Source organism: Anser brachyrhynchus (assembly GCF_964034855.1).
Source record: "Anser brachyrhynchus genome assembly, chromosome: 1".
NCBI classification, from domain to species: Eukaryota; Metazoa; Chordata; class Aves; order Anseriformes; family Anatidae; genus Anser; species Anser brachyrhynchus.
This window is the reverse complement of record NC_137694.1, coordinates 110,940,950-110,967,014: the sequence shown is the minus strand read 5'-3', so window position 1 is coordinate 110,967,014 and position 26,065 is coordinate 110,940,950. Positions and strand designations below refer to the sequence as shown.

At 43.1% G+C, this 26,065-nt stretch overlaps 1 protein-coding gene across 4 annotated transcripts in view; it reads left to right on the top strand.

Moving 5' to 3' along the window:
• APP (amyloid beta precursor protein) overlaps window positions 1-26,065 on the top strand; it is a 244,534-nt gene that overhangs the window by 176,441 nt on the left and 42,028 nt on the right. For all 4 annotated transcript variants that reach the window (XM_080573113.1, XM_080573114.1, XM_080573112.1 and 1 more), the window contains 2 exons: window positions 18,622-18,750; window positions 20,715-20,814. In XM_080573113.1, coding sequence (XP_080429239.1) covers window positions 18,622-18,750; window positions 20,715-20,814 — 229 coding nt within the window. The remainder of the gene's footprint in view (window positions 1-18,621; window positions 18,751-20,714; window positions 20,815-26,065) is intronic.

The window sequence follows — 26,065 nt, the reverse complement described above, 5'->3', positions numbered from 1 at the left end:
TACCAAGTTTCGGTAGATAAAATCCAATTAATTTTCCCATTCCTACTACAAATAACTGTTATTACTTCCAAACGAGCCACAACAATATCAGTTCTTTTATAACGATGAACAAACCCCCTGCCATGGGCAGGGACACCTCCCACCAGACCAGGTTGCTCAAAGCCCCTTCCAGCCTGGCCTTGAACACCTCCAGGGATGGGGCATCCACAGCTTCTCTGGGCAGCCTGTGCCAGTGCCTCACCACCCTCACGGTAAGGAATTTCCTCCTTATAGCTAATCCAATTCTACCCTCTTTTATTTTAAAACCATTATTCCTTGTTCTGTCACTACACTCCCTGACAAAGAGTCCCTCCCCAGCTTTCCTGCAGGCCCCCTTCAGGTACTGGCAGGCCGCTGTAAGGTCTCCCTGGAGCCTTCTCTTCTCCAGGCTGAACCACCCCAACTCCCTCAGCCTGTCTTCACAGGAGAGGTGCTCCAGCCCCTTGATCCGTCCTTGGGGCCCTCCTCTGGACTCACTGTAATACTTCTGTGTCCTTCTTGTGCTGGGAGCCCCAGAGCTGAAGGCAGTGCTCCAGGTGGGGTCTCACGAGAGCAGAGCAGAGGGGGAGAATCACCTCCCTCGCCCTGCTGGCCACCCGGCTTTTGATGCAGCCCAGGATACAGCTGGCTTTCTGTGCCTTAAGCACACATTGCTGGCTCATGTTGAGCTTCTCATCAACCAACACCCCCAGGGCCTTCTCCTCAGGGCTGCCCTCAACCCATTCTCCACCCAGCCCATATCTGTGCTTGGGAGTGCCCTGGCCCAGGTGCAGGACCTTGCACTTGGCCTTGTTGAACTCCATGAGGTTCTCACCGGCCACCTCTTGAGCCAGGTTCCCCTGGCTGGCATCCCTTCCCTCCAGTGTGTCGGCCACGCCACACAACTTGGTGTCATCAGAAGACTTACTGCGGGTGCACTTGATCCCACTGTCCAGGGCACTGACAAAGATGTTAAAAAGCAGTGGTCCCAATATTGGCCCCTGGGGAACACCACTCAGTACTGTTCTCCACTTGGACATTGACTGCAATTCTTTGAGCGCAACCATCCAGCCAATTCCTTACCCGGCAAGTGGTCCAACATTTCTATAAATATAAATATTTTAAATATATATAGTTTCATCATTTCTGAACTCTGTTCTCTTGCTTTTCAGGGATGCCTCTCCAAAGCACTTGATTTCTCAGCGCCCTCATGAATGTTAGCTCAGAAATCACAGCACAGGTTGTTACTGCCTGGCGATGTAGAGTGTTCCCCTTGTGAGCATTCATCCTACTATGAAGGTGACATTCCCTTTCTGAGTCTTCTGTAATTAAAATGCTGTTATTTAGACTTTCTCAACTTGCCCTCAGAAGTCATCATTAGGAAGAGCATCCTCGGTGCATGCAGCATGCCGACATTACCCAGTCTTTTACTCTCTATGGCTAAGTACCTGGAGCTTGACCGTTAGAGAAAACCATTACATGGATGTGAGAACAGTTGCTTCTCCTTCCTTCTGAGAAATGAAATACAAACTCGATCTGAGATTCCACCATAAAAATGTATATAGGAATAATAATAAAAAGACACAGGAGAACTGTAAAAGGTTTATTATACAAACAATTATTTTCAAAACAATCGGCCTATGAACTATGAACAGCTAGGAACAACTAGGAACAACTAGGGACAACTAGGAACCTGTAACTGGGTGCCGCTCTCCCCACTGTCTCCAAAGGGTCCTGCACTAGGGTTCCAGCCCCTCGCCTGCAGCTGCCTTGTTTGGGCTGCAGGTGCAAGTTGGGCAGTGTGGGGCTGCTGAGGGCTGCCAGTCGGGTGGATTCGGCATGGCCGTGGCAGAGGCTGCTGCCGGCCCAAGAATTGCAAATGGACGGAAGGGAGGTATGGTGGCCCAGGGAATCCGTGGAGCTGGCGCGTTTTGGTGCGTAGGTGCCGAGCCGGCTCCCATGAGAGGCAGAAAGTAGTGCCGTGTGGGAGTAGGAGAGGCAGATGGGCTCGGGCTGCTGCGTGGTGGCAGCTGGGAGGAGGCTGGAGGCTGTTGCTCGTCCCTGCCTGCTGCCTCTGCAGCGGGGCCTGGCAGGGAGGGAGCATCCACGCCTGAGGCTGGATGGGCACCGCTAGCCTGGAGGGTGGCTTTTGCCTGGCGCTTTGGGAGTGGGGGCCCTGCGGGGGCTGCTGTCTGCGTGTGCTCTGCTGGAGCTGCTGCCATCCCGTCCTTCTCCTCCCCGGCATCTGCTCCCCACCCATGCTGGATGCCTGGGCTGCTGCTGGGGCAGTTTCCATACAGAGCCGCCTGCGTTGCATGGGCAGCCGTGGCTTTCCTCTTCAGAGCAACACGGCGCTTGCAGTTGACGAGCAGGTGGGGAGAATCTCTCTTGAAGTTGGGGTTGTGGTAGAGGAGTAACTAAAAAATGCAAAGGAGGAAAGTTAGTTGCTAACATTTTCCAAAAATAATAAAAAATAATTGATCAAGAAACCCAGATACCATAACTTTTCAGATGCTTCTGGGTAGAACTAACAGGTAGGTAACGCTACACTGCTAATATGCATCCCACGGTTGAAAAAAGAATTCACCTATGGCACAGCAAGATTTCTTGCGAATATATTCAACTGAGTAGACTCATCATAGCCTGATTTATTTATCTTTCCATTCCGTGAATTTAAACTCCTTGAGTATAACCCAAATATATTGTCTCCACATTTCTACCACTCATCAACGCCACCTGAAAAATACCTCCACACCAGCCTGAGAAAGACATTAAATTTAGAACATTTACTGTCATCCTCATCTGCTGTATTGCCAAGGCCTACGCCCATATCTCCCACTAGACTATTGTGAGTGTTGGTTCGTGTGTGGAGCAAGTGATGTACCTTCCTGTGAGCAGAAAACGCATCTTCTTCTGCAAGGAATTCAGGAAGTGAGGCAGATCTTTGGAAGTCCTGTTGCATTTTGGTAAATCCGTACAGGTTAAGCTGACGGATGAAACTTTTCATACGCCCAGTCTCAAAAATTTTCTGAGGCCCGCTCCTTCCCAGCACTTCCACTTTAAATATTTCTTCATCAATCACAATGCAGTTTCCACAGTGACCCCACCAAATGGTCTTAAAGTCGTTGCTTTCAACTAGTTGCCACAGTTTCTCTGGGAAACTGAGGAAGGAGAAGACGTTGGCTTTGACAGCGCTCTCCTCAGAAGAACTGCAGGGTTTGCTCTCACAGTTATCAGTGGAAGCTGGCCAATCCTTTTCTTCCTTTACTGATGCTGCAGCACCATCACAAGCTGCTCCTCTGTGCTGACCCAGAGGCTCAGCAGAAGGGGACTCTGAGGATTCAACCAGCTTGTCTGGAGCAGAAACAGGTGAAGTTTCTGCTGGAAGCGGCTCCCTCTTAATTTCTTTTATCTCATTTTCACTGAAGTTTCCGCCTGAAGCCATTTCAGTGGCCAGCTTAGTCTTCGTCCTGCCACTCAGCGAGCGAGACCCAGCTGGTCTGTCTGGGCGTTCTGGTGGGAGATGCTCGAGCATCACCATGACACCCACCCGTCATCAGAGTGACATCACAGTGGAACAGCCAGATGTTGCTGTCCAGCACTTGCTGCTGGTGCTGTACCACGGGTGTTTCGACTCAAAAGAAGCACATAAAGCCGTGTTTAAAGGGGATCGCTTCTTCCCTAGACCTTGCTTCCTCTTCCCTGTGTGATAGCTCTCTTCTGGCCTCCTTGATGTCCCTGTGCGTTTTCCATCTGGGGAGGGAAATCAGTTTCCCAAGCAATGTTAACTAAAGAATGTAGCAATCTCTTCCTAGTTTGCTGCCACTTCCTGTAAATGCTCTGTGATTTGCACAGCACTGCTTTTGCAAGGGAGTAGCTATGTACCCAGGTGATGCTCCTTGAGGTCAGCAGTCTCCCAGAGGCTGCTCTGCAGGTCCAACCAGAATAAAACCTATATAGATTTTGCTAATGACATAAAATGGTAGATGTACAAGCCCTTGTTTCTTTGATTTGGTTCTTATGCTTTGATTCGACAGTTGAGAAATTTAGAAAGCAACTCAACAAAAGCAGTGATGTTCTCCAAGCCTTTTCAATCACACCCCTCTCTACAGGGTCAAGTGGGTTTCTTTTTGTAAAGGAACGGTTCGATGTGGACGTAGTGTCTGGATGCGGGACTGGAATGCACACTAAGTTTGCAGATTGTACCAAATATGAGGCGATGTTAACTCCCTTGAGTATAGACAGGCCTTGTGGGGAGATCTTGACAAGTTAGAGTGCCGGGCAATCAGTGCTGTATGGAATTTAACAGCAATAAGTGATGGATTCTTCCCCTAGGTGGGGGCAACATTGCCTATACATACAGAGTGGGGGATGAGCAGCCCTGCAGAAAGGGATCTGGGCATTGTGGTCAGTGGCAAGTTGAATATGTATCAACAGTGTACCCTGCAGCCAGGAGGGCCACCCGTACCCTGGGGTGCATCAGGCAAAGCATCACTAGCCGGTTGAGGGAAAGCATTGTCCTGCTCTGCTCTGCACTGAACTGGCTTCACCTGAAGCACTGTGTGCAGTTTTGGGTGCCACAAAATAAGAAGTACACAGAGCTATTAGAGAGTGTCCAAAGGAAACTATGAAAATGGTAAAAGGTCTGGAGGGCAAGACATATGAGGAGCGGCTGAGGTCCCTTGGTTTGCTCAGCCCAGAGCAGAGCAGGCTGAGGGGAGACCTCCTGGCGGCCTGCAGCTCCCTCCCGAGGGGAGCGGAGGGGCAGGCGCTGAGCTCTGCTGTCTGCTGAGCTCTGCTCTCTGCTGTCTGTCACCCATCATATAATATGATGGGTGAACAACTGGCTGGTGGATTGTGCCAAAAGGGTTGTAGCAAAGGGGGTTATGTCAGTCTGGTGACCTGTCACTAGCGGGGTTCCGCAGGGCTCTGTTCTAGGGCCACCTCTCTGCATGTTTTTAAAAACGATCTGCACGCAGGACTCAAATGCATACTAAGTAAATCTCCAGACAACACTAAATCAGGAGAAGCTGCTGACTCCGCTGAGGGTAGAGAGGCCTTGCTGAGGGGTCTGGACAAGTTAGAGGGCCGGGCCATCACCAAGCACATGAAGTTCAACAAGAGGAAGTGTCGGACCCTGCACCTGGGACAGGGCAACCTTGGCTCTTTGTACAGGCTGTAGGACAAGAGGCTGGAGAGCAGCCCCGCAGAAAGGGATCTGGGGGTTCTGGTCAGCAGCAAGTTGAATATAAGTCACCAGCATGCCAACTGTATGCTGGGGTGCAGCAGGCACAGCGCTGCTAGACGGTCGAGGGAAGTGCATGTCCTGCTCTGCTCGTCTTGGGGTGTGTGCTCTACTCCTGCGCCTGACCTAAGTCTTGCTCAGGCTTACAAGCCACAGTAGGCCTTGACAGGACTGTTCTTCACACGCTGGAGTTAAAGAACGTGTTAAGGAATCTGAGTTTGACTACGAGTCAATTGCGTTATCTTACAAATTCACTGTCGGGAGACTTCTCTCTGCTGACCAGCGATAGGACCTTAGGGAATGGCATAAGGCCACGTCAGGGGAGATTCAGGTTGGATATTAGGGAAAGGTTTTTCACAAAGCATCAGACACACATTTACCCACTTCTCCTCCATGCGTACATTTTGTGTGTGTGGCTGGTTTGATGATCTATTTATTTATTTACTTATTTTCCCTAACATATTTGGGATTGCAGTATGCAAAACTGGGCTGTCAGAGGATGAGCTGATATTCTTTGCATGCCTATGGAATTTCTCACAGAAGTGTGGCTGCTGTATCTTGTTCCTGCCTTTGCTGCTTTAAACCAGTGTTCTTTTTATTTTTCTTTTTTTCTTTCTTTTTCTCCCAGGTTTGGACTATGAGCGGATTGAACTAGGGTTCAGCTTGTTTTCCTGTGTTGTTTTGCATTTTTCTCTTCTGCCTTTATACCTTTATACCTTTTCTATGCTTCCTACACATTAGTGTACTGGGTCTGTCTGGGATTGAGTTAACTTTCCCTGCAGGGGCCTATATAAGGGTTGTGCTCTGCACTTGTAGCTAGAACAGCCAACTTGTAGCTATCACACCAATATTTTATTTTATTTTATTTTATTTATTTTATTTTATTTTATTTTATTTATTTTATTTTATTTTATTTTATTTTATTTTATTTTATTTATTTATTTATTTATTTATTTTTATTTTAAATTTCTGAGCAGGGCTGGCACAGCATCCAGACTCCCTCCAAACTCCCCAGAGCCAGCAGGCAGGGGGTGGGCAAGAGGTGGGGAGGGGACAGCACCAGGGCAGCTGACCTAAACCGACCCAAGGGATATTGCACAGCATGTAGTGTCACAGTCTGCAGTAATAGGTGGGGAAGGAGAATGGGTAGGGCGGAGGGTGTCTCTGCATGAAGACATCTGTCCTCCCAAACCACCACTATATGTACTGAGGCCCTGTTTCCGAGGATGGGCCCAAGCATCGCTCATTGGTGGGAATTAGAGAATAATTGTTTTTCCTTCTTCCCCTGTTGTTTCCATGCGGCTTTTGCTTGTTTTCTCCCTCTTCCTTTTCACTTTAATTAAATTATCCTTATCTCCCCTCTCCCCCTCCCTTTTTTCCATCCTTTCCATCGTACTCTCTTCTCCCCCTTTCTATGAGGAGGGAGAGTGAGAGAGCAGTTGTACTGGAGTTCAGCTGCCCAGCAGGGTAAAAACAGCACAATTAGTTAGGCTGCAACATTTGAATCCATGTGTAATCAAGAGTGAATCAGATGTTACCGGTTATTTCGTTCAAACCGCCTGCACTCCAGTCAAGATCTCAAACTGCATGCAGTAAGTTTGTTCTTATACGAACCTAGACATGAGTTCAATATGGTACTCTGAAAATAGAAAATAAGACGAAACTAAGGAGATGAAAGGGGAAAAGTGATCTCATTTTCCTTCCAGTCTTTTCTATTTGATTTCATTTAAAAGAGTTTTTTTTATTTGTTTGTTTGTTTTGTTTTAAACTCCTCATTAAGTTTAGCATCATCCTAACAATCAGACAAGGTACAATTTTACGGAAAAAAATTAAAAGTAGGCTGAGATAAATAAAAGTCCCTAAACTCAATGATCTTCTCCTTCTACCTCCCTCCCCCGCAACATTAGCAATCGAAGATAAACTGTTCAGTAAAGACTTTCTCCATAAATACAACTGAGATTTAATCAACATAATTATCATTACTGGACTAAATACAAGTTCAAGTATATAAGAATTCTCCAGATTCTTCTATTTCCTTTCTTAACTGACATTCCTGTCACCCCCTCTTAACAACTAACTCTTTTCAAGCCTGTGCAGATCTAATTCTGTTTGTCCGTTGTTCTCCCTGAACAGCGTTTTGTTCAAGCTCGTGAAATCCAATTTCAGTTCTGCTAACGAGAACACGGAGAGCATCCTTCCCCTCTCATCCCCTGCCCCTATTCTGGAGAGGGTTGGAGATAAAATCATCCTAGCGTTATGTTATGGACTTCAAATACAATGCCCTACCTTCAGTGGCTTGCTTCCCTGGATCGCTGATACCCATTCCAAAGCAATTTCTGGAAGTCTTTACACGTCTTCAAATTGTCAAGATCCTAGTTTGCCATGAAACAATTTCCTAGTTGTGAAAGCCTTCTCTGTGTGGATCTATTACTAGAGTGCAAACCTGCGAAAGCTAATAAAAATAACAACATTTTCTAGGCTAACAAAGTGTTAATGAATCAGATTTATCTAAATGTGCATCTCTTAAAACTTCAGGAATCATCAAGTTCTATTCCGATCTTACCTAATGCAATGTATATGAACTTTAGGTACGTTTCAGATTGGAGAGAAGAAAAAACAACTGCATAGCACTTACATTTTAAAGTTTAGTGACAAAATCAATTGTTTAACTCCTACGAAAATAGTCAAAACTTTAAAAGGGTGACTAGAAAATGGTGACCGATTTGGAAACCCTTAAAAAGGATGCTCAGAAAACTGTAAGCACAGAACTGTGGAAAATCAAGTCCTTTAAGACTGCCAACCTTAGATGTCCATAAATGACTAAGCTCTACGAGTTAATCTTCAAAAGCTTGTACTTAGGTTGTATTTTATTCTCTACTCATTTAAGTTGAAGCATTACCAAGTTTCAGTAGATAAAATCCAATTATTTTCCCATTCCTACTACAAATAACTGTTATTACTTCCAAACGAGCCACAACAATATCAGTTCTTTTATAACGATGAACAAACCCCCTGCCATGTGCAGAGACACCTCCCACCAGACCAGGTTGCTCAAAGCCCCTTCCAGCTTGGCCTTGAACACCTCCAGGGATGGGGCATCCACAGCTTCTCTGGGCAGCCTGTGCCAGTGCCTCACCACCCTCACGGTAAGGAATTTCCTCCTTATATCTAATCCAATTCTACCCTCTTTTATTTAAAACCATTATTCCTTGTTCTGTCACTACACTCCCTAACAAAGAGTCCCTCCCCAGCCTTCCTGCAGGCCCCTTCAGGTACTGGCAGGCCGCTGTAAGGTCTCCCTGGAGCCTTCTCTCCTCCAGGCTGAACCACCCCAACTCCCTCAGCCTGTCTTCACAGGAGAGGTGCTCCAGCCCCTTGATCCGTCCTTGGGGCCCTCCTCTGGACTCACTGTAATACTTCTGTGTCCTTCTTGTGCTGGGAGCCCCAGAGCTGAAGGCAGTGCTCCAGGTGGGGTCTCACGAGAGCAGAGCAGAGGGGGAGAATCACCTCCCTCGCCCTGCTGGCCACCCGGCTTTTGATGCAGCCCAGGATACAGCTGGCTTTCTGTGCCTTAAGCACACATTGCTGGCTCATGTTGAGCTTCTCATCAACCAACACCCCCAGGGCCTTCTGCGCAGGGTGGCTCCACAGAGCAGCTTTGGGGATTTTCCTGTCAAGTAGGAAAGTAAGGTATTTCTGTTGTGCCAGGGAATATGCTCAACTACGTGTGCTTCACGCTGTCCTCTATCTGTACTGCAGTCGGCATGGGTGTTTTCAGTGCCATTCTGCCTAAAACTACAAAATGTCTGGGAATCCTTTATGAACAGCTTCAGTACTGGGCCAAAAAATCTAACTGCAAGATTTTTTCATATGTTATACAGATCATTGCCCAATGCCAGTGTCACAGGAGTTCATCAGGATACCAGTCTGAGCAGCAAGGTAGCCAGGGAGCATACAGAAGTGAAATTACGTAGCTTCAAGGTCTATTAGAACATAATTATGAGGGAAACCAAGTATTTTTACTGTTGTGTTCTCAAAAGCACTACCATGCAAGCTGCCCAAAAACTTAAATTTGATCCTCATTCCTGATTCCTGAGGCAGCTTAGCTGTGCTGCTATACTTCGTTGCCTTCGAAAATGGGGTGCAGCTGTTCAGTATCCAGTATCAAAATACCGTATTGTTTCATTCTGCTTGATGGTTTTACTATAGAAAAGGCGGATTAGTGGCAGTTGGAACTAATATGCTTCTAGTTTTTAAAACAGTTGGAGATTTTCCCCTTCATTTTGCAAGTTAAATAGAGGAATTCAAACGAATCAGTCTCTGCAAGCAACTTGGTCCTGTAATTTGCTTATATTTCCTTTTTCACATGCATGTCAAATTTACTTGGATTTATGTCGCCCTGTTAAATCTTCGTTGGTAACAGAGGCCTATTCTCTGTGGGAAGTCGGGGGGGGGGGGGGAGATGTGGTGGAGAGATGCAGAAAAGAAACGCAGTTCATAGTGGTGAAATAAAGGGTTTCAGAGCAAGGAAACATACAGGAAATCTTTGAAAGGTAATTAATTAACCTCCTTACATTGTGCATCGAGTAAAGTGAGCATATAATAATTAAAGCCAGTTTCTTCTACTTCAGAACTATTTTACCAAGATGTAAATTACTGTTGAACAGAACAGGGTAATTGAGATCAACCCTAGCATGTACATTAATCCATTTGAATTTATTTGCTGTTTTTTTTTTTCTCGTTGCCCTTACAATCCTTCAGGGTACTGTTTGTGCCTTGAGAGCAGTGTCTGTTCATGCGGGGAGAGCTTAGTGTGGGCTGAAACTGGTTGAGTTCAGCTATTTGGACGTGGAAGAGGGATCTGCAGAGGGGCCCTTACTCAGTGCCTCTGCATTCTGGAAGCTGGGAGCCTTTTCCGAGTCCAGCGAGGTTGCTGTGGAAATATGCAGTTGGAGGCAGGCCAAAGCGTCACTGCTGATCTTGTGATAAAAATCCTTCTGTGCCTTCGGAGAGATCACTCCAGCTCTAATACTCCACCCTGTATCCTGCTCCCCTAAACCTGTAAAGTTACAGATGTGGAATTTCTCACATACGCTCAGTTTTGTGGGATTTGTGAAATAGACAGCATGGATTTCATCTTTTCTTTTAAACCAGGTCAGACTGAGAAACATGGTCACCTAAGTCAGTTTTCCAGTAGCTTCTGAGGCTTTTCAGTGAATAAAACCAGACTCTCTTGTTTTTTCCCTAGTCTGTGGGCTGGAGCATGTGGTATAGTCATACACCTAGTCTTGCCAGTAGGCTTTTTTATATGAGCTAACTGAAGACAGAAGAGGCAATTCCAGATGGGTATTAAGTTCTGCAAAACTTTGACAGAGTCGTCATAGCTAAAATCCAAAGTTTTAAAAGAGTGAACAGAGACCAAATTTATTTTAATTTGTCAAAGTCGAGTAAGTTCAAATCCTAAAAAGCAAGTAACGAGATTGAATCAAATACTTTTCATTTTATTCTGCCTCAGGAAAAGTCCTTGGGAGAGTAGGCAAAGGGAAGTTTTGAGTACCATTATAGCGATGTGTGTGGCTACACATTTTCTTGCAAACTACCAGAAATTATGAGAAGACATCTTTAACTCAACACGAAAGGTAGCTGGATGGGAGTTTCACATGGGAGAAAAGTCTTGCATCACCCTAGTCAGCCTTTTTTGAATGTTCCTAAAATGAACTGCATCAAACATGACCCATAAGGGGTCATGAGGAAAGGGGTCATTTCCCATGAGGAAAAGGCTGAGGTACTTAATGCCGCCTTTGCCTCAGTCTTTAGCGGCAATACCGGTTGTTCTCTGGATACCCAGTGCCTTGAGCTGGTGGAAGGGGACGGGGAGCAGGACGTGGCCTTCGCTATCCATGAGGAAATGGTTGGCGACCTGCTACGGAGCTTGGATGTGGGCAAGTCGATGGGGCCGGATGGGATGCACCCGAGGGTACTGAAAGAACTGGCGGAGGAGCTGGCCGAGCCGCTTACCATCATTTATCGGCAGTCCTGGCTATCGGGAGAGGTCCCAGTTGACTGGCGGCTAGCCAATGTGACGCCCATCTATAAGAAGGGCCGCAGGGCAGACCCGGGGAACTATAGGCCTGTCAGTTTGACCTCAGTGCCAGGAAAGCTCATGGAGCAGATTATCTTGAGGGTCATCACGCGGCACTTGCAGGGCAATCAGGCGATCAGGCCCAGTCAGCATGGGTTTATGAAAGGCAGGTCCTGCTTGACGAACCTGATCTCCTTCTATGACCAAGTGACACGCTTGGTGGATGAGGGAAAGGCTGTGGATGTGGTGGTTTACCTTGACCTCAGTAAGGCTTTTGACACAGTTCCCCACAACATTCTCCTCAAGAAACTGGCTGCTTGGGGCTTGGACTGGCGTACGCTTCGCTGGGTTAGAAACTGGCTGGATAGCCGGGCCCAGAGAGTTGTGGTGAATGGAGTCAAATCTGGTTGGAGGCCGGTCACTAGTGGTGTCCCCCAGGGCTCGGTACTGGGGCCGGTCCTCTTTAATATCTTTATCGATGATCTGGATGAGGGCGTCCAGTGCACCCTCAGTAAGTTTGCAGATGACACCAAGCTAAGTGCGTGTGTCGATCTGCTCGAGGGCAGGAAGGCTCTGCAGGAGGATCTGGATAGGCTGGAGCGATGGGCTGAGGTCAACTGCATGAAGTTCAACAAGGCCAAGTGCCGGGTCCTGCACCTGGGGCGCAACAACCCCAAGCAGCAGTACAGGCTGGGAGATGAGTGGCTGGAAAGCTGCCTGGCCGAGAGGGACCTGGGAGTATTGGTTGATAGTCGGCTGAATATGAGCCAGCAGTGTGCCCAGGTGGCCAAGAAGGCCAACAGCATCCTGGCCTGCATAAGAAGCAGGGTGGCCAGCAGGTCTAGGGAAGTGATTGTGCCCCTGTACTCGGCTCTGGTGAGGCCGCACCTCGAGTACTGTGTTCAGTTTTGGGCCCCTCGCTACAGGAAGGACATGGACATGCTCGAGCGAGTCCAGAGAAGGGCGACCAAGCTGGTGAGGGGTCTGGAGAACAAGTCTTACGAGGAGCGGCTGAGGGAGCTGGGATTGTTCAGCCTGGAGAAGAGGAGGCTCAGGGGCGACCTTATCGCTCTCTACAGTTACCTTAAAGGAGGCTGTAAAGAGGTGGGGGTTGGTCTGTTCTCCTACGTGCCTGGTGACAGGACGAGGGGGAATGGGCTAAAGTTGTGCCGGGGAGGTTTAGGTTGGATGTTAGGAAGTACTTCTTTACCGAAAGGGTTATTAAGCATTGGAATGGGCTGCCCAGGGAGGTGGTGGAGTCACCATCCCTGGAGGTCTTTAAAAGACGTTTAGATGTAGAGCTTAGCGATATGGTTTAGTGGAGTACTTAGTGTTAGGTCGGAGGTTGGACTCGATGATCTTGAGGTCTCTTCCAACCTAGAAATCTGTGATACTGTGATACTGTGATAAGTTAATAACACAGCAGATGAAATACCTAATATGGTATATGAGGTATTCCTAATAAGTGAATGAAAAGAAGCAACTGTTACACATTTTAAGAGCAGTGATCAGAAAGGACTGGCGATGGACGTTTCTCTAAAGGCGAGATGAAATAGTAAAATACAGCATTGTGAAACTTTCCTTTCTGGTTTAGAGGGAATTTTGATCAAAATTACAAGCCAGCTCAGAATTTCCCATGGAATTTTAGATCTCATATATGGTTCCTTTTGGGGGGTTAGGAAGAGATCAGTGAATTACATTTTCTTGTAAATGATCTACAGAAAAGGTATGAAGTTTTCATTCTCTAAACTTGCAGATATGAGTGAACCTACCTTGTCTCCATTCCAAGGGAATTCATTACTAATGAAGCTGAAACTTAGAACTGAGAGAGAGTGTATAAAGAATTGTAAAGGTTGTGAGTTATTTTAATTGTGTTATGGACAAATGGTAAGAAACATTTTCTGCTAGCTAGAACAAAATCAAGCCAAATCCTTGCTAAGATGGCACAGATATGTATGGAATATAATCACTAAATATTCTCCATTTAGAATTTTGTGTGAACATCTGGCAGGCTCCTTTTTGCAGGGCTCTTCTGTTGTGTTTGATAAACCAATACTATCATCCTAAGCCATGTTATGGTATGAACATTGTCTTCAAACGGCTTGCAAGTGTAAATTTATTTCCTCCAGAAGAACTCAAAAGTGCTTTTGAGCATTTTATGGAATACAGTTCTTGCCTTTTGTAATGCCTAAAAAGCTGGAGTGGAAACAGAGTGTATGTTCTCCAGTGACTGATGCTGGAAACACTTTGCATATGTAAGGACAGAACAATCCTAGGCCAGCAGATCCCACTGGTGTGTGTTTGGAGATAAACTGCAACATTAATGTTTCCGTGTTAGAAAAAGGATGTCAGTGATCTTATCTCTAAGCAGATGCTACTTGAAATAAAGGCACCTTTATCCATGCTGGATTGAAGAGTCAGTGGGGTTTGGGGTTGGATCTCACCACCAGGTAGCCAAGTTGTCATCAGTGGTTTCTGCTTTGTTTAGACTTGTCTCATACAGCTGGAAACCTTTTAATAGGTTGTCGGGATTGCATCTATATATCCACAGAATGAATTGTCATCTTAATAAAACAATAGGCATATTCACTACAGGGAAGTTATCTTTTTAATGGTGCTTCGTCAGCCTAGATGGTCTGCATATTCCATGCAAGTAGTCTGAATCTGTCTACTGTGGGTTGAATACATGCAAGTCCCAACATACAAAAACTCAATATAAAGCAATACTTCGATAACATTCTCCAGGATAAACAGGATTTGAGACTAACAACTAAAATACTCACAGACATCTGTTAGCCTGTCATGATATCTTGTAAAAGGACTATGATCTGTCTGTGCTTAGTGTTAGATAAAAAGTAGGTGTTTGAGAAGGGGATCTTTAGAATAAGTTTCATAGGAGTAAATGGCGTGTCCAAATGTGCTTGAAATAGTCAGAAGCTGCATGTAACAGGAGACTTCAGACTGCTTCACTCCGCATTGCTCTGAGTGCTTATTAGATGTTTTCATATTATTTTTCTACATTCAGTTAAATATTATGAGTGTGTTCCAAGATACTGTGGATTTAAGCTTCTTGCCAGCCAGACCAGAGTTTTCCAGTACTCAGTAACCAATATTATTCCTGACTGAACAACATTCCTTGCTAACTGATAGCATTCTGAATGTAGTACTGGATCCTGTTGCTCAGGAAGTCACTGGTCATTCTGGTTACTGGCTCAGTTGCAGATGCCAGTAGTGTTGGCCAGGGTAACTAAAAATATGGGGATAGTGGAAGTCATGTTGGGAATATCCTGGTCTCTTTCAGAGGAAAGCCGACAAAAACAAGCCAACAAAACAAATACAACTGAAAATAATGGAATTATTTCATGAGGCACTTAGGCAGCCCCTGGTGGCTGATTCGGGTTTAGTTATTCTGTAAGATATTTTTTTAAAGATCACTACAGACATGAATACATTGAGTTTTCCGTGGCAACACATGCAGAAGAATTACAGATGCTAAAAGCAGAATATTTTAATGAATTTTGGTGCTTGGTATGTTATTTATGTAAAGCGAGAGGTGCAAAGCTGGCTCTGGCATCCATCAGCCATTTGTTCTTTTGTCATAGGCAGTGTCAAAGCTCAGGCCTCAAGAACTTAAATTAGCTGGTAATAGCAACACTTTCATTTATAATGTAATCTCGGGGCTTCTGCCTAGGGTTGAAGTAATAGATGGCCATGGACATAACAGCTTCAGCCACAGGGTCTGATGGCATCTCCTTAGCCTGTGGAGCCTTTCCTCACCTCTGTGCTGGACTGTTTATTGTGGCCCCTCTGCTCTACTGTCAGAAGAGTTCATATCACTATTTGGTGCAAGAGGATTGGAGGCAAATCCCGGAGCAATAGATTTGGGGGCAACTTCTAGTGCAAGTCTCTGTGCAAAAAGTGCACAATAGGGTGGGATTTTAAAGCAGAACCAGTTCACTTCATAATGACATTTAAAAGACAGTGTGTGTGCAATACAATATGGAGGCGGGACTTTGGGATGAGAGATGTTTTTGCTGGGCCACAAATTTGTTAAAAGTTTGCAAGCAGTAGGCCTACAATTCTAGGTGTGAAGGAGAAAAAGAACTTTTGTCAGTTAAATTTATGGTCAGCAATAAAACTTGGCCTGCATTTATGGTGACCACACTCAAGTATGCAAAGCCCTGTAGAGGGCTGTGGTAGCCTGGCACCAGCCCTGACAGGTTGGTTAGCCTTCAGCAAAGGCCCTCAAATCGTGAGGCAGTTGCATTTCAAAGTTATGGGGAAGGTTGGAAGTCTGACTTGATCGAATGCATCTGGGCCATTTGGCAGCTATTTTAGGGCAAGGAAGCAGAGCCATTTTAATTTATGACAAATGTCCAAGGGATGCCACCACCTTTGTTTTTTTGTCTGATAAAATACCCACTGTATGACCTTAATGGTCAAGGCAGGGCATGTTTCCTAAAGATTGCAATACAGAAGTTGTTGGAAATGACAAGTATATATGCCAGGCAGGGTTCCTAAGCAAGTTTGGGTACCACTTCAGGGCAGCCTGAGTATGTGTGTACCTCAGCTCATGATGTTCAGGGAATCCTATTGTTTTTATAGTTGCCCACATCCATCCTAGGAACTTCTGCATGGTGTGGTGCCTAGCTGATCGTGATAGCCCTGTAAGTCTGTGTGAGGTAACTAAATGCTTTCCAGGGATTTGTTAGCTTTAAATCACATTTTGTTAGAGTAACATCACTAGCTTTTAGGCAGAGTGAGATCACTAGATAGACCCTCAGGGTTAAAATGTGCATCTGGCTAGTTTTAAAATCTTAACACCAAAACACCTATAAGGAAATACCTTGCATTTAATACATTTAATATTCTTTCTACATTGTCCTATACTTAAATCACCGTTTTCTGGTGCCATCACAGGAAAATTGCTCGGACAGACACGCTAAAGGCATCCATGTCTGTTTCTCCTTCATAGAGAGAAGTCTGGGGCATTTCTCAATGTTAGAAAATGCACTGAAAGTGGGCTACCAATTTACCCAAGTGACTACTACTGCTAGTGGTATTTGACAGGTATTTTCAAATTGTTATCCTAGTAATAAGTCTACTTGTGACTCTTGATGTGAAAGTTCCATTGGCGTAGTGCAGTGAATGCAGACACACTGAGGGAAAATGAAAAATATACCCTTCTGGCATTAGACATGACACTTCAATTGGAGTATCTCTTGAAGAAATAGAACTTAATCCTTTTCTCTCTAATCTGCCGTAACCTGCTATCTTGATGTGTCTTGGGGAAAAGAAAGCTGAAATGTCAGGAAAGGGAACAGTGTTTTCTATCTTCAAAATGCTGTCGTTGTAAACCTCACTGGTCTTGCAACCTTTGTTCCTATAAACCTTTACAGTTGGCATTTCGTTTTGTTTTGCTGTTGCCATAATGTTGTAAGGGCTGCTTACTTCCCAGAATCTGTCCACAGTTTCTTGCAACCTTATCGCAGGGTGCTTGGCTTTTGGTGGTTTGGGGTTATTTCTTCATGAATGAGTTTTCAGTCATGGAGCCACTAAGTTTAATCCTTTGGCAGGGAACGGCTTCACATCTCTCTATTTCTACACAAAAAATCCTCTTCAAATAACCTTTGTTTTACTTTCTTTGGACATTTTTAAATCTATTGCCTATCTTAAGCTGAAGAGATTCTTAAATCTTAAAGGTCTGTAGCTTAGTATTCATCCCTTGTGTAAATGTTAAATTAGTTCAGGATCTATATTTGGCCGTGAATCTAAGTCTTAAAGCTCCAACTTCGCCCACGGTTCTTCCTGCTTCAGAAGACTGTGCACGGAGCTTCTGACGCTTATTTTGTCACTTCCCTGCCTGTTCCCCAGTATCCCTGCCAGTGCCCAGCATGGCCACTCACCTCTTCTGCTCTGTCTTTAATTTCCTGCACAGTAAGATAGCCATACCCTTCCTTCTCATCTGTATCAGCTTCATTCCTTTCACTGTTTAACAGCTTCAGGGAAGATGCACAAGCACAACATTGCAAGCAGAGTTGGCAAGGGGGTTTGGTTTGCCAGAGTCATCATAAACACTGATGACTTAGCTGAACACTAGAGAACACGTTCCTGTTTTGGCACAGTATTATTGTACAGAGTAGGAGAATATGTAGAAATACACGTTTCATAGCCATCACTGCTGTACCATCAGTCTGTGTATATTTTTCATGTTCCCTTCAGGTATGGTTCTCTCCTCTGTTCCTATTTGATTGTATATCTTTAGTCATATATTTAATGGTTTTTACTAATTAAAACCACCTGCAATATATACATAGGCTAAGATTTAAAAAAAATCTGGCACCCAAGTTGGGTACTTTCAGAACCAACTAGGTGGCCCTTTCTTCTTTCTCTTAAACCTTTTCAGTCAGTGGCATATTCTGAATGTGTGCCTTCCATACCTCAGCTGTTCCTTTCCTCTTTCTTCTGCTGGTATAGCAGTCGTGACAGGACAGAACAGTCTTGAATTTATTTAGTAAGTTCTGTAGTCATGTCTGTTGATTATTCCTTGGCTTGGATAGGGTAGTGCTTTCAGATCGTCTTCTGTGCAGGTGTTGGGCAGGTTACTTACCTGCTGGTTTGAATCCGGACGTGTGCATTCAGTTTTCTGTTGACAAAACAAGTTCTAGTGTTTTTTGTTGTCTCAGGTTTAACTGTAGTTGATGGATGTTGTTCCCAGTTGAATATTCAGCATAGTAGAGCGAATGTGAGCAATCTTTGAAATGCTTCTGACAGAGTTCACGTTCCACAGCATTTTGTAGAAGGGATTTGCCTACTAGTGGTTTTCAGTTGCAAAAATTGAAGCCTGGGTGATGGCGCTTTCTAGAGTGGAGCGAGGGGAAAAGCAGAGTCTGATGGGGACAGTGGAAGCAGAGCCCAAAGGAAACAGATGCTGGGTGTCTGTTAACTAGCATGTTGAGACGTCAGTTGCTGTCTTGTTGGGACAACAGTACAGCAGACAAAGAAAAGCAACAGCCAGACTTTGTTTATGGTCAGGGAGGAAATCTGAATGCCCTCCCCATCACCATGAGCACCACCTACAACTGCTGTTCAGCAGAGCATTGTGCTGAGTGGGTTGAATGACAGGGTGTTCCCTGGGGAAGTCAGGTGTGCTTTCAGAAGATGGCTCTTGCAGGTATGAGCTGGCCAAGTGTTCTGGGGTACACCTCCAAGGTAAGGAACTAAAATATGTGTTTTCCTAAACTGAACCAATTTTTTTCCTGTTTCTTCCCCATAGCCTCGTCACGTATTCAACATGCTGAAGAAGTACGTGCGTGCTGAGCAGAAAGACAGACAGCATACTCTCAAACACTTTGAACACGTCCGCATGGTAGACCCAAAGAAAGCTGCCCAAATCAGATCTCAGGTAATCCCCACTGAGGGTTAGCAATGTCATGTTGTTCATAACCATTGTGAAGTTTCTGTCAAATTTGTCTTCTGAGAAGAACTGAAAAGCAAGTTTTCTGTCTACCCAGACAGTGAGACAGTGAGTCGGTTGTGGGCACTTCCCAAGGAGCCCTCCAAAGCAGCTATACCCAGAGCTTTTATTATTGCTTTGGTAAATAATACCTCTGGGAAAATGTCTGTAATAGATTTAGCTACCACGTATGGTTATGCTTCATCCAGCTGAAGCAGCAGAACCATAAGTGGTAGAGCCATCTGACTGCAACCAACCTTCCTGTACTCATTGCAGAGGTACTTATAGTATCTATAAATATGATTACTGCAATGCACTTGAGTTTAACATGTTTTTTAAAATGTGCACAGAAGTTCATGACATTTTAACTGCTGAATGTTACTGCAGTCCTCAACGTTTGTGTTTTGGAACAGCTTTTATGTTGCCTTTGTAAATCATGGAAGGTGAGAAAGCAAAAAAGACTGAAGATGTAGCTGGCTTTCAAAACAGCAATTAAAATTGTAGGCACAACGGATAAGCTGTTAAAAGTGTGTGCTGTAATCTGCAGAATCTGCCTCTGTTCCCTCTGCAGGATGCAACAGGAAGCTCTGTTCCAGCCACAGTTTTTGAACTGATTGGCATCGCTAAAAGCCAAATCAAAACCATATACCTCTTTGAATGACATGATTTGCATATTAAATTTCTGAAACATCTATTTCAGCCAGACTTGTACATTGAGATCGTGCTGGCTTGAAATTGCTAGCGTTAGAAATGCACACTATAACCATCTTCTGCAGTGATCTTAGACAGCTTTCCCACATTGTAAATGTTAAAGCGTTTCCTTTTGCACCTAACATAACTTTTTAGCTTCTAAAACATTGGATTATTTAATAACAGAAACAAGTGGAATTTTGCAGACGACATACTGGTTGGCAGCACAGGTGAAGAATGGAAACTGACATTTAGATACAAGAAGTACAGTGTATTAGTGTATTGCCATAGGAGTGAGTATTCTATAATATCTTTGCTTCTTGAATTGGTTAGAAGGTTGGGTGAATGTAGGCTGGAGGAACTCTTGGGGAGTTTTTATTTCAGTAGAAAATGGAAAACAAGATATTTTGTTGAAAGGCATGAATACTTTATTTCAGTTTGAAGGAATTATAGCATTGTTTCATTGAAATTGCTGTCTGCAACCCATTTTCCTCTTTAGGCCTAACTGCCCTTGTCAGTGGTCTAAGTCTTCCAAGATGCACCTCAGTTTCCCGTTCTACTGAAGAGAGGTGATACTTGTGGAAAGTAGCCTGGGGAAGTGTATCATGGGATGTCATGACTCAACACATAGCAGTGTGTGGGAACCTGAGGCAGTAGAGTTGTAATCACATGAGACAGCACAGTAACGCTTCTGGTTGGAAATATTTTTGTTTTCAGATGAAAATGTTTCAAATGCTTTTAACAAGAAAATTGAAGCTTTCTTCGGGGAGTGGCTGGTTTTTTTTTGCAATATTAGGATAAAGAAAAAAACAACAACATTATGATCCGGCAATCATTGCGCCTCACTTGGCTTGCATGTCATGCAGAAGCTTATGGGTATGGGCAAATTTACACGTTATTGAAGGGTAAATGAGGCTGCGGATTTCTGCCACATTAGCTGTTTGTATACACGCTCTACCCCACTGCAAATGTAAATCCTTGCTTTAAATTATTTTACTCTCATGGCATTTCAGGTAGTTTCTGTGGAGGAGCATCTAGCACACTATGTAAGAGAGGTGAATTTTGCAATTGATTTGACAATTTCACTACATAGAACATACTGAGTATTATACCTAGTACAAGTGAAAACTGACTTCCTGATATAACCTATATAACCTATAAAATTTGTGATAATGACTACTAGTAGTAGTATTCCCTTCCTTAAAATATTTTTATTTCTTTAGGTTATGACACATCTACGTGTGATATATGAACGCATGAACCAGTCTCTCTCCTTCCTCTACAATGTGCCTGCTGTGGCTGAGGAAATCCAGGATGAAGTCGGTATGCAATCTGTTAATACAGAAAAAGGGAAATATTTCTGTGGTGAAAAATCACCACCAAAAGCTAAAATATAGCATCTTATTTCTATTGATATAGTGTCCCAGCTGACTAATAGAACAAATTTGCCAGTGTTCTTAAATTATAAATCAAGTTATAATGAACATTTGGAAGGCAAATTAAAGTTAAATTAAGACAGTGGGCTAGCAGAGACTGGACTATCAGAGGGACAAAATGGAATATCTTGCTCATAATTTGCTTTCAGAGGAGACTTCCTATTTCTTTAAAATGCAGTTTTGTTATCATTATATGTGGACTTCATTAATTCCTGTATAATCTATGCAGTGACATCATCATATGACCTTTGTTGTTAATATTTTCCCTGAAATATGTTAATTTACATTTGGAGCCTCCATGCTATATAGAAACAGCTGTTTACAATCAGTAGCTTTAGCAAATCCTTCCTGGGTTTGGATATTTAATTTGATGTGGTAAGCATTTACATTATCTGATGCAGTCATTTGGGAAATCCCCCAGCTGAAAAATTAGTTTCCGGCACAAGCATCCAAGAAAAATGTAGGTAATGACTAGGGGTTAATAAATGCAACTTGGCAGTATTTTACCAGTCATGCATTCATTTGGTAAATTATTGATTTCTGTATAAAACAAGGCTGTACCATTGTAGTAAGGATGAGGATACGTTTAGGACATGTGAGGGACTGGACAGAGAGTAGCGATGAATTCTCCAGTGTCCAAAGCACAGGTTAAGAAGCAGATGTGCCTGTACTTGTGAGGTAGCTTTAGAAAGCTGGGGATGAGATCAGAAAACAGAGCTGGGGAGGGGGGCTAGGAGGACACAAAGAAATAGATGAATTAATAATTCTCCTTCACCGTGTGTTTTTGTGCTTCACAATTATAAGGCACAAGCGACAGTCTCTATCTGCAGTCAGAGAACTGTTCAAATAAAATCCTTATTGGTCATTTGAAAGTGTATCATTTCTGTAGGAAAGGAGATTCTGATACTGTAAGGCTTTGGAGATACTCAGTTGTCAGTTTTTTTTTTTAGCCATCACTATTGTTCCCTTGGGTTTTTTTGCTTGAAGTTTCAATTTCTTCTATTATCGGTAAAGTTAATGGTTGTTGTTGAGGACATGCATCTAAATTTTCTTTTCTCTCCAAAATACTGAAAGGGAATGGGAATTTCAGAGGCTTTGAAGTGACATGGGAACAGAAGTCTATTAACTGCTGAGTGGTTTACAAAAATCTGACTCCTAATCTCAAATGTAATACTAATTTTTAGGAGAAAGAAGCAGGCTAAAATTAGTAGGATGTTATGTCCTAATAAGATGAGAGAAGCTAAGATATCTCAAAGAAAGAGTCTATCAGTTTCTTAAATACTTTTTCCCTACCTTGATTTTTTTTGTGGTTTTGGGTATAGTAAAATTTCTTCAAAGCACTGCAAAATTCGAAGCAATGAAAAATATATTCTTACATTGGGAGATACCAGGCAGCAAAAATTAAAGAAAACACTATCAGATCTGGGCTATATTAGGTAAAAATTTACAGTAATGAGAAGACAGCTGCCTCTTCTCTGTTGATACTCTTCCAGTATCAACATTCTCCTTGCTGGTAATGGTGACTGTATGCTTGATTTTACATCTTACTTCCAATGAAAATTCAGAGGGGTCATTCCCTTCTGATAAAGAAGACAGTGTCCTTCTAGCTTTGAGCACTGTTTCAGCTTTGAGCATGTTTCAAATCCGTTCTGAAATTACTGAATTTCTTAGCCTCGGTACTCTTCCTAAATCCATGGAAAAGGAGATCTATGACAGCTGTAGAATCTGTGAAGAAGTAAAATACTAAATTTCACTTTGTAACATTCCGAAGAGATACCACAGCTATCATTAAAAAGACAAATGTTTCATTAAATACCTTCTTTGGAACTATTAACTTAGAAAGTCCAAGTCAACAAAAAAGTTGGAAAATACTTGGGTAAAACTAACTCAGACACACAATGTCTGACTGATAAATCACATATAAAGTAGATGAAAGTAGTTTTCTCAGGCTGCTGTGAGAGCTTATCTTCTAGCTAAAATGGCTTATTTTCTAGTTGAGTTTCTTTGTTCATTATGCTTCTGGTTTCTAGTTCCACACTTTACTACAGAGTTCTTCACGAACAGTTTTCACCTTGAGGAATTGAATAATCATTCCTTTAGAAGACACTGCTCTGACAAAGGTAGTTTTTCGCTAGATTAAACAAGTGGAACAAGTGATTCTATGAGCAGCAGGACAACAAGATATAGTTTCCTGTGAATTTATGGTTTGTGTTTAATTCCTCTAATATCAAGTAAGGCACTGCTTTTGACTAGATTTTCTCATTGCTAGAAATACTATGCCCCGTTTTCACAGTTTCTCCATGACCAGCTGTTGACAAGTTTGAATCTCAGGTCCTTATATGTATATATATGTGTATGTTATATATATATACTAATAGAAACTAAACTAAATATTAAATTAGAATTTTCCTCATATCTGCCTGACAGTCAACTATCGAAGGTTCATCCCTGGGAAGTAGTAATGTTCTTTCATTGGAAATGTTTGTGAAGATGAGATGCCCACTTCTAATGTGTCTATTGTTTTTGAGATTTTTATCCTGTGCAATGAAGTTGAATTGTATGAAGCAGAAAGTAGAGTTGTTCCTGGGGTATGCCAACTGCATGGAGAATATTTTCTGCTTCAGCAAGCTGCAGGGTTTTGTTAATTAATGCTTCATGACTAGATGAATTGCAGTCCAGTGGTTGGACGTTTGGAATTCCTTTTAGATATGGAATATTTTTGAAGCTTCTGAACTAAAAAGCAGATTTACGGTCATAGTTTTAAGGTGAAGAATCTGAAATACCAAATCCAGTTTCTAAACTAAAAGCAGCCCTTTTTAAAAGTTTTTGGAATTGTTTGTAGAACTCCAGCAGAGACCGTGGCAGGAAGTTAAAGTAAAACTTCAGACATTCGTAGCCCTTATTTGCAAATTGTCACCTGTTGGTGTCTGTTGGCTTAAACAGAAAATGGCTTGAGTGTATAGATATATGTAGGAAGACCCACAGTACTCTGAAGAGTAGAAAGCAGCTCTTACATGAAGTAAGGCTTTTTTTTGCTGCTAAGCATTTGACAAATGTGTAATGTGCAAATGCCACATTAGGATGACTGGCACGTTTTGTCTCAGAAAATTCAAGACGTGTAAGGAAGAATGCTGCTGCCTCTCTTGCTTACATGTTGGGTGAGGGGAGTAAAGGATCTGTGTAATAGTTGCCTGGAGGGGTCTGTCTGACCATGACTTTTATGATGGAGACTAGGAAACATATGCAGGTGGCTTGTGTAGGAGACCATTTGGCATTCTGGCTGCAAATGATTTCTCAAAGGACAGTAATGCAAATATGCTACACACCAGGTCACCCTCTGCAAATGATGTAGTCCTTGGTGTTAAGTGGTATTCCTCACAGAGAAGAGGAGTATGCCCCATCAATAAGACAGTGGCCTAAAAAATCTGAGAAGAGATATTTGCACACTGCAGGTGAGCAGATTATTTGGCTACCTTGGTATTTGTACTCACCTTTTCCCTCTGATAAATCTCCTGTACTCTTAATATGCATAAAACCTCAGAAAGAACAATGGCAGACTTTAGGAGAAATCAGCAGTTCCTTTTAGCACATCCTGCTTTAAATCCTTATTTGATTAGGCTGCTTATCCATGTATGTAAAAGGCAATTTATTGCTGGGAGTGGCACAGCAGGAACAGCTTCTGAACGAGAAGCTACATCAGAGCTTTGTGTATTAGTCAAATGGATAGGCAATGAGCTGAATTTTTAATTCTGTCTTTGCTGCGCTGTTTCCAAGCTGATGTCCTCAAATCCATGTTTTCTAGCCTACCACCAATGAAATACTCAGCACCGCCTACTCAGCAGTATCATAACTAACCCTGAACGATTCAGTTGTAAGCAAGTAATAAGTAAGAGAATATGATTTCATTTGTCCCTTGACAAATAAAATCGAGCTATTGTTATTTCATTATTCTGTTCCACTGCACCTATCGTGTTCTTCTGCAGTATGCTCGTGTTATATAGCAGGAGGAGCGGACAAACACAAGCAGACTCCAGATCATTGACTGAATTCAAATGCATAGAGTGCTGTGGCTCATGTGCCGTTTGAAGTATTTGTATGCACCACCTTAGCGTAACAAAATTTGACCAAGAGAATATTGCCTCTTGACATTTCGTTCACAGCTTTCTGTGAAGATTTTTTAAAGTATTTTTGGAAAAAGCTTGACAGCTGTAAATATAGGATGAGCTACAGACTGAAGATGTCTGAAGACTAGCTTTCTTTTAACCCTTTCTCTTGAACCATTAGGTCCCTATACCTGTCAGTCTTCATCTTTGCACGTAGTCTGGAATACCTGTGGTGGGCAGAGTTATCGATACCTGAGCTACATACGGTCTTTCTGCATTTCTCAAACTAATTGTTGATTACCTGTTTCTAGCTGCTGATTTTGACCTGCAGTCAGTCCAGAGTCTCACTGCGTTTCTTGCCATGAGTTGAATTAGGATACTGTTCTCTGTTCATTCTGTGGTACACTTCTTTAGAAGTTTTGATAGTATTAGCTATTTGCTGTGGGTTTACAGTCCAAAATGATAGCCACTGTGATTTGGTGATTTATATTGCAGAATCAAAACACGCTCTTGAGAGCTTCACAAAAGCAAATTCTGTATCTGTTCTGATTAGTGCCATTTCTTTTGTGATTTTTGCCCTCATCCCCCGCCCACTCCTTAAATGTTGTGATTTGAATATGTAATCACTAATGTCTTTCAGTCTGCATTGGGACTTCTTGGTGTCTCTCATTTTTCTGTAACTCTTCTGTACAATTCCCGCCTTAAGATATAACTGAAGGGCGAGAAGTCCATCTTCAAAAATGATATTCAGAATTATTGAAGTGATGCTTAGGATTTCTGCACCTTTATTTGAAGTAGGGTTGCCATGTTGAGGTAACAGAATAATAAAGGGAAGTTTACATGTGTTAAATCTGCCAGTAGGTTTTAAAATGATGTTGTAAGGTTACCTGTGGTATTGGAATGGTATAGTTCATAAATCAAGGCAAAAGACTAATTACCTTATGATGCAATTTTGTTGCATTAACACTAGAACATACATATTAAGGGGGTTCTTGAAATTGCCCGTTTGTCATGGAGACAGTTAAAAGTTGGGAA